Here is an 8,463-nt window from a genome sequence, read left to right as displayed (position 1 = left end):
GAGAGAGAAGAGAGAGAGGAGAGAAGAGAGAGAGAGAGAGAGAGAGAGAGAGAGAGAGAGAAGAGAAGAGAGAAGAGAGAATAGAGAAGAGAGAAAGGGAGAGAGAAGAGAGACGAGAGGAGAGAGAGAGAGAGAGAGAGAGAGAGAGAGAGAGATAGATAGAGGAGAGAGAGAGAGAGAGAGAGAGAGAGAGAGAGAGAGAGAGAGAGAGAGAGAGAGAGAGGAAGGACAGAGAGAGAGAGAGAGAGAGAGAGAGAGAAGGAAGGACAGAAAGAGAGAGAGGAAGGACAGAGAGAGAGAGAGAGACCAACACTACACTAAAACCATAAATATATACCTTATACTATACAAATTTACTGCTGCATAATCCATTTCTAGTTAATGTAATCGAAAAGTAATCGATTACTAATCGCAAAATTAATCGAAGTTATCAATAAAAAAGAGAGCATCGCCCATCACCAAAAATCAATAATAAACCACCAGTGAAAATAAACCAATAATTTAAGAAAATGAATGGCATCGAAAATTGAAACCAACTGAATGAATAGAAAGATCAAATGAATAAACATGAACAACAAATATATATATATATATATATATATATATATATATATATATATATATATATATATATATACAGTCAACAGAAATAAAATAATAAAGATCAATATAAAATAGGAAAAACAATAAATATTGTAAAATACAACCCTAATGATAGATAAAACAATCCGCGGGAATAATCAAGTTTATACGAACAATCGAGCATCAAAGGCGGATTCAATAACAAAAGTCGAGATGGCAAAGGTTTTAATGTGTTTTGACGCTTAAACAGTACAATCAAACACAAAGGAAGCGAGTTATTTTGACTGACAGACACCAAAGCGGGTGTTTTGTTCTGCGAAACAATCAAGAAGGTTAGAGCGTCGAGTGTTCAAAGGGGATCAGGAAGCCCAAAAGGGGTTCGGAAAGTTTCTATAGACTCTCCAATTCGAGAATTTATTGATATGAGAATAACCTCTGCGTAAGAGAGAGAGAGAGAGAGAGAGAGAGAGAGAGAGAGAGAGAGAGAGAGAGAGAGAGAGAGAGAGAGAGAGAGAGAGAGAGAGAGAGAGAGAGAGAGAGAGAGAGAGAGAGAGAGAGAGAGAAAGAGAGAGAGAGAGAGAGAGAGAGAGAGAGAGAGAGAGAGAGAGCAACACTACACTAAAACCATAAATAGAGAGCGAATGACAAAGGGATCAGAAGCAACTATGTTTTTTTTTTTTATATAAAATGGTTCATTATGGAAGACCTATATTCATAGGCGGCGGAAGTGGGGGGGGGGGGCGGCAGAGAGGCGAGCGCCCCCCCCCCCAAAAAAAAAAAAAATGAAAACTAGAGAGGCGAGAGTATATCTCCGCCCCCCTTTACATTAGATTTTACACGTTCACACAGACTAATAAAAATATACTATAATCATACTACATCTCATTTTACCAGAATGGGTTTCACTCTTACGGTAGACATGTTGGTTTCCATGAACTTGATTTTATTTAAAGTATTGTATAGGTTTAGTGGAGTATAGTATAGTAAAGGACAGACTTTCCTGTGCTCATGAACGCCTAACAAGTGGAATTCGAATGGGTGCCCCCTCCCCACCCCACCACAACAAAACACAGTTAACGCACACATAAATTGCGGAAGCCATATTGATATATTACTTCTGGGTATTATTTATTTAACGCAGAACTGAATACACTGATGTGTTAAGTATATAATTATATGAGAACTGTGCCATGCGCATGTTGTGTGAAAGGCAATCAAACTATGCATTACTTCAAAAGCCGAAAAGTTTAGTTTTTAAATTACACAGTTTATTGTTTTGATTATTTGTTTATTGGTATATTTATAGGTACAGACCTACAGTATCAGTATCAGAACATATATAGGGAAAAATAGTAATGAAAACCTATGAGTTATGTTCCAGGCACGTCTTGGATGAAAAACATTTAAACACAGATACCGACACAGATAAAATCACCAATAAAGGGCAGAGGAAGTTTATATCTCCTATAAAATGGCAACATATTGTATAACATTATCAAACTTGTTTGTTCTACTTCCTGGAAAGTAATCTGCCTGGAACTGCCGCGGAATTGCCTTCGCAGTCTACATTTGTAAAGGACTCCAGATTAATTTTGAAAAAAATTCTCTATTGAATGTTGTGAATGGAACTTACAACTATAAACAGTATTGATTTTTTTTATTTTTTTTTTTTGTGCAGAATGTCATGTTTGCTATTTTTTAAAGATGTCTTAAGCTTTTGATTTTCGAATCCCCCTCCCCCAAGGCAGACTCGCTTCGCCACCTATACCAAGTAATCCGAATCCCCCAAAGCAGACTCCCCTCGCCACCTATGACGGGTTATCATATCTGCTTTTTTTGAAAAATATTGAAATCTCTGAATTTTCAAATTCGCCCCCCCCCCCAGTCAAAGACTCGCTCCGCCGCCTATGTCTATATTTCATTATTGCTGACTGTATAATAAGAGTTAAACAAAGATTTTAGAGGATTTAAATACAAAGCTATATGTTGTGAATTTTTCTCAGATTGTCTCGTGTTATTCGAACAAGAGGATGAATCGTATTGGAATTCGTCTTTTTGCGAAGATTGTGTTTCTAGAACTAGACTAATGAATGGCATGTTATCTTCAGTTTGTGCATTTCTGCCAATACAAGGAAAACTAACCACTTTTTAAAAATAATTATCTGACATCTATTTCCAGCATGAATCACTTTTTTGGATATTTTCCTTTCAGTAGCCCTACGCTCTGTGAAGCCTAACACTTTCCTGCTAACAAAATGATTAGCTATTGCCACCCAGATCCTCATTGTAGAACTCAAACACTTTCTCTGAACTTCAACTGCTTGTGTAATATATCCTTTTCGGACACTTCATCATCCAATCCAGTGACTCATATGTAAAGCGAACGAATTTTCGGTATATATTTCCCGGTGTACACAATAATTTCTCGTAGTAAGGCCTCGTACCCCGAATATGAACGTTCACGTGCGGATAACACATGAAAGTGCATGTGCGAATAACACATGCGGGGCGGTTCCATGAGCCAGAGATCTAATCCGTGTTCATAAGGGCGAGATTGGTCAAGCTGTCCGTATGATTTACTTCAACTTTCGACTCTGTGGGATGTTGCCGGAATTATCAGATATATTGGATCTAATAGTTATTCCCAGTGGTGTAAATAGGGGGGACCTTCCCTTTGTCTCACGATGATCAACATTCTCTCTCTCTCTCTCTCTCTCTCTCTCTCTCTCTCTCTCTCTCTCTCTCTTTCTATATATATATATATATATATATATATAATATATATATATATATATATATATATATATATATATATATATATTATATATATATATTACACACACACACACATATGTTATATATATATATATATATATATATATATATATATATTTATCTATTTATTTATTTATTTATTCATATATATATATATATAGATTTATTTATTTATTTATATGTATATGTGTGTGTGTGTGTATGTATACATATAAATATATGAATATATATACATATATATATGTATATTTATACACGTTTCTGTGTATGTATATATTTATATACATACACGTTTCTGTGTATATATATATATATATATATATATATATATATATATATATATATATTATATATATATATATGTATGTATGTATATATATACGCACATGTGTGTATGTGTATATATATATATATGTATATATATATATATATATATATATATATATATATATATATATGTGTGTGTGTGTGTGTGTGTGTGTGTGTGTGTGTGTGTGTGTGTGTGTGTGTGTGTGTGTGTGTGTGTGTGTGTGTGTGTGTGTGTGTGTGCGCGCGTGTGTGTGTGCGTTTGCGTGCACGTATGTTTCTGTGTGCGCGCTTGTGTGTGCGTGGATCTAAAATCACATCACACAAAGCGCGCGCGAATTAGTGCGCACATTACACGCAAGAGTATGTGCTGTGTGTACGTGCGTGTGTTGGCGAGCGCTTTGTGTTTGCGAAGCTGGTGTCGCACTATCCACAGGCGAGAAAAACTTTGTAAATTTACCCAAATAAAATATAAACGAATTCTGGACTGGTGTGTTGCGCTGTCAGAAAGTGTCATATCATACTGTCATTGATTATAAAAAATAAAAGTTGCCGCTCAATCACGTTAGGCAACCTCCCTCACAACAAAGGCCTCGGGAAAATCGTACAAAGATATCTTTACTATCGCATGTCTATCGTGATATTTACTCCAAATAAATAAAAAATCAGACATTTATCATCTTTATTATCCTTCTCTATCAATCCATATGTGCCACTGGTTGTATATAAATCACCAAGAGACAACTGAACCACTCGAAAACAGATAAAATAAGCGTAAACATCGTCCCACGTTGACTCGGGGCGTAGACATCTTCGCCTCATTGAGAGTCGCTTGTGAATGGCCGTAGCAGTTTGTTGTTGACGCTCACACACGCTTTATAGGAGTGCGAAAAAATGTGTTTTTTCTTTAATTATCTATGTTAAGTCGAGTGATATATGAGAGGAGGGAAGATAGTGCCACTGTGATGTGCCTGGTGTAAGAGGTGAGGAAGTAATGAACCTGTTTTGCATGTAATTAGCATAATGTCAGTCGAGTTCTCCTTCTTAAATGTTTTGTCTTCAATGGACGGGGCTATTTGTCAGAGAAATGTCGATTTTCTATTGAATCTTTCACGACCTCGTCCTTAAGAATGAGAGGATTGAGGTAGAAGGAGAATTAGATCATCAGGAAATTGTTATTCACTTGATCATGTGCGTGCTTGTTGCTAACGCTGTCTTTTAATAATTGACAAGGTACCGAAAGACAAAATTCCTTTACATAACATCCATCCCTTTTGTAGCAAACAGTTCGTGGAATTGAGAAGAAAGTGGATTCTAAAACACTTCTCTTATGTAACAAATCAGCCATGAATTTCAGGAAAAAAAAAAATAGATGTATACATACCTGACAGTGGTGACATCAAGCATCAAGCCTCCTTACTTGTCAAATCTCCAGCAGTTTTGACAAGTAAGCAAACAACTGTCACATTTTTTCTGGCAAGATAGAAGCTGAATTGCTTCCATATTTGCCATGTTTGAATAATGCTACCTCAGCCTCTGCAGTTTTTATTATTCAAGGAAACTAAGTGACTCACTTTCATGCCAAGTTGTCAAAGCATCTGCTCAGGGCAGTGACAGAGGTGAAACAGTTGTTATGATTGTCTTGCTGAAATGTTATGCAGCCTATAATTGGTTATCATATTTATCAGTGAAGAAACATGATTTTCAGGTTGCAGCTGCTGTATGACCTTAGATGTCTAGCACATTTGTTTTGCTTTTAACCATTAACCACCATTCAGGTTGCAGCTCGAAGTATTATATATTTAAAACTGTTTTGAATGTCACTGATATTAGTTTCCCTCTGATGTTTACTGCTTGAGAAAGGTTATCAGATAATGAAAAGAAATAATGTTACAGGGATTTAATTTATTGCCAAGAATGAGTTCTATGCATCGATCAAAACAGGATCATGTTAGGATAGAGGAAGACTAATGTTAAGTTCATAATGAGCACATATAAGAACACTGTTAGATACCATTAAAAGAAAACTATATAAGGCAAAGATTGTGCAGAGATTAACTGATGTTATTTCTCTTTGCTTTATACAATGGGCTTCATATTCTAGAACTTTATTTGTTTTATTTATTGATTTATTTATTTATTTTATTATTATTTACTTATTTTATTTTTTTTTTTTAAGGAAAAGAATCCTTAATAGTCAAGCATCCAGTTAGACTAATTATTATGAAGATTATTAGATGTAAATAATGTGTTGTACATACTAGTAAATGAATGATATTCAGAAAAGGAAACGATAAGCTGTTATTCGAAAGAAAGAATGAAACTCAAATAGAAAAAATGTTTATTATTGTGATGCTAGAAATGATAGAGAATTAGGTCAGGGAATTTTTTAATGATTTACTGATTTCTTGTTAATCTTTTGAAGTCGTTCTCCTGATTTAGAGATATACTAATAACTAGTAGTTAGACATGTTTATTTTTGATAATTGTAAAGGTATTAGATTTTTAAAAAATTATACTTATCATTGAGGGAACAGAATATAGAATAAATAGTATTTAGGACAGCCACCTAGGAGAAAATGATTTACAACATAAATTTCGTAAATGGCTTTTATAAAATAAAAAAGTGACCCCCTTCCCTGTTTGAAGAGAAACAGCTGAAGGAAATTAGACAGATTATGATTGCTTAATGTCCGAGTAGCTTGTGATATTCATCCCTCATCCACAACCAACAGGGTGAGACAGCAACCATGGTTCGGAACAAGCCAGCGCCGCAGCAGCTGAATGAGGCACAGCAGAGGAGGGCACAATGGAACCTCCTGGATGGCCCAGGACCTGTGAACAATGAACAAGCTGGGGATAATGAGGACGTTCACAATCACGCACCCAATCCACCGCAGAGGGAGTTTGGTCACAATGATCTTGCATTGCTGATAAATGATGACCTCATCGATGACGATGAAGAGGACGAGGATTTTGTTCCAGATCCAATAGGGGATGCGGCACTGAGGAACCATGGGTTCTTCATGGGGCAATACATGCCGGAGGAGGTGGTGATAGACGATGATGAAGGGGAGGAAGAAGACAACAATGACTTGTTTGTTATTGGAGAGGTGAATAACGCGAGGCAGAGGCAGAGGAGGAGGAACCGTGAGCCAAAGGACGGACTTAATTATGGAAGCTTCAACCATGTACTTAATGACTGCCAATTTTATGCCAAAGTTTCCAAGAAAAAGACAGGTAAAGAAATAGTGCGTCGTTCAGAAGACATGAGATTTTGTCATTTTGGAATCATGAAGTTAAGACTGAAAGGAGGTGTCAAATATGAGGAGATATTGCAGATACCAAGCCATGAGTTTTGGGTATATGTCAGTGTTGAATATGACAAAAGTGCAATTTACTTTGAGTGGAATTCAGAAGAATCACCAGGGAAGGCCAAGCAGAGAAAGAAAGCCAATGCCTTCCGATATTTCATGATAGATGGCCTTTTGGATATAGATCTTTGGGAAGGAGTGTCAAAGCAGAGGTATTTTGATCTTGAGTTGAGTGATTTCGATGATGTGATGTCTGAAATGACCCTGAACATTTATTTTAAAAAGGCAGGACTCACGAATCTGAAGTATGCAAGTGACAGTGTCCAGTGCAGTGATGCTTTGGGGAAAGTAATCTCTCATTTTTTCAATATTGTACCATTTTCTTTCACTGGAGAAATGAAGCTGAAACATGACACAGAGGTCTTGTACAAAGCTGTGAAAGAATACCACAACAATGTTGAGTACGTAGACCTTGACGTGCAGCACTCTAGCCTGATTCCCCAGTTACGTCCCTATCAGAAGGCAGCTGTTCGGTGGATGCTGCATCAGGAAAACTATGGGGGTGACAAACAGACAGATGAGGGGGAGCTCCATTGTTTGTTTACGGAGATTAAATGTGAGGACGGCACTGAGTTGTATTATAACAAATATGGGGGTTTCATTGTGAAGGATAAACCCTTGGCTGTGGCTCCTTCCCCGGGAGGAATTCTAGCAGATGAAATGGGTTTAGGGAAAACCGTGGAAGTACTTTCATGCATACTGAACCACCCAAGGAAAGAAGTCCCCAAGCCAGATTATCAGGAGCCAGTGAGGGTTGAGCAGAGCAGAAAGCGGAAATCGGCCAAGAAAGATGTTGCTGGTGATGTGTACACACTCCACCAGGAGGAAAATGAGGACGAGGAGAATGCCATTGACAGCAACCACCATGTGGAGTTCAGTTGCAGTAAGTCCCCGAGTGAAGAGAAAGAGGAAACACCTGCAAGGAGAGGCAAGGGAAGGGCAGCTAGGAAACGTCAGGGACATGTCAAGGTTCACATTCCCAAGAAGGTGGAAGAGAAGGACGAAGATAAAGAAGATGAAACTAGCAGAAGCGGTCGACCCAAAAGGCGTGCAGCTAGATCGACTGGTGCATATGCGGACTATGACATAGACTCCGAGGATGAGGATGACTATAAACCACCAGAGAAGAAACTTGTGTCAACCAAGTCCCCTTCCGTGAAAAAAGCTCCTGTGTATAATCCAGAACAGGAAATTAGTGAAGACACTCACTGGTCCAGTATTGAGTCAGTGATTATCAATGAGTGCTGGGAGGGCAAAGCCAAAGAGTACAAAAAGGAAGGCTCTTATAAGGACTTCCGTAAATACCTGAAGATGAAGAAGAAGGACCCATATCACATGATGACCCTCAAAGAGAGGCTTCAAGCTCAGTACAAGAACAGTATAGCCGAGTACAGTGCAGTAGGCTTTGTGTCTAAACGAGCCATAC

The 8,463-nt window shown here is 37.6% G+C and overlaps 1 protein-coding gene across 1 annotated transcript in view; it reads left to right on the top strand.

Moving 5' to 3' along the window:
• The first annotated feature begins 4,513 nt into the window (after positions 1-4,513).
• LOC119579031 (E3 ubiquitin-protein ligase SHPRH-like) overlaps positions 4,514-8,463 on the top strand; it is a 12,441-nt gene continuing 8,491 nt past the window's right edge. The window contains exons 1-2 of the mRNA XM_037926748.1: positions 4,514-4,646; positions 6,399-8,463. The exon at positions 6,399-8,463 is cut by the window's right edge and continues 257 nt beyond it. Of these exons, the coding sequence (XP_037782676.1) occupies positions 6,414-8,463 (2,050 nt within the window). The 5' untranslated portion in view covers positions 4,514-4,646; positions 6,399-6,413. The remainder of the gene's footprint in view (positions 4,647-6,398) is intronic.

This window comes from Penaeus monodon, chromosome 11 (genome assembly GCF_015228065.2).
Source record: "Penaeus monodon isolate SGIC_2016 chromosome 11, NSTDA_Pmon_1, whole genome shotgun sequence".
Lineage (NCBI taxonomy): Eukaryota > Metazoa > Arthropoda > Malacostraca > Decapoda > Penaeidae > Penaeus > Penaeus monodon.
This window is presented reverse-complemented; position numbering and strand designations above follow the sequence as displayed.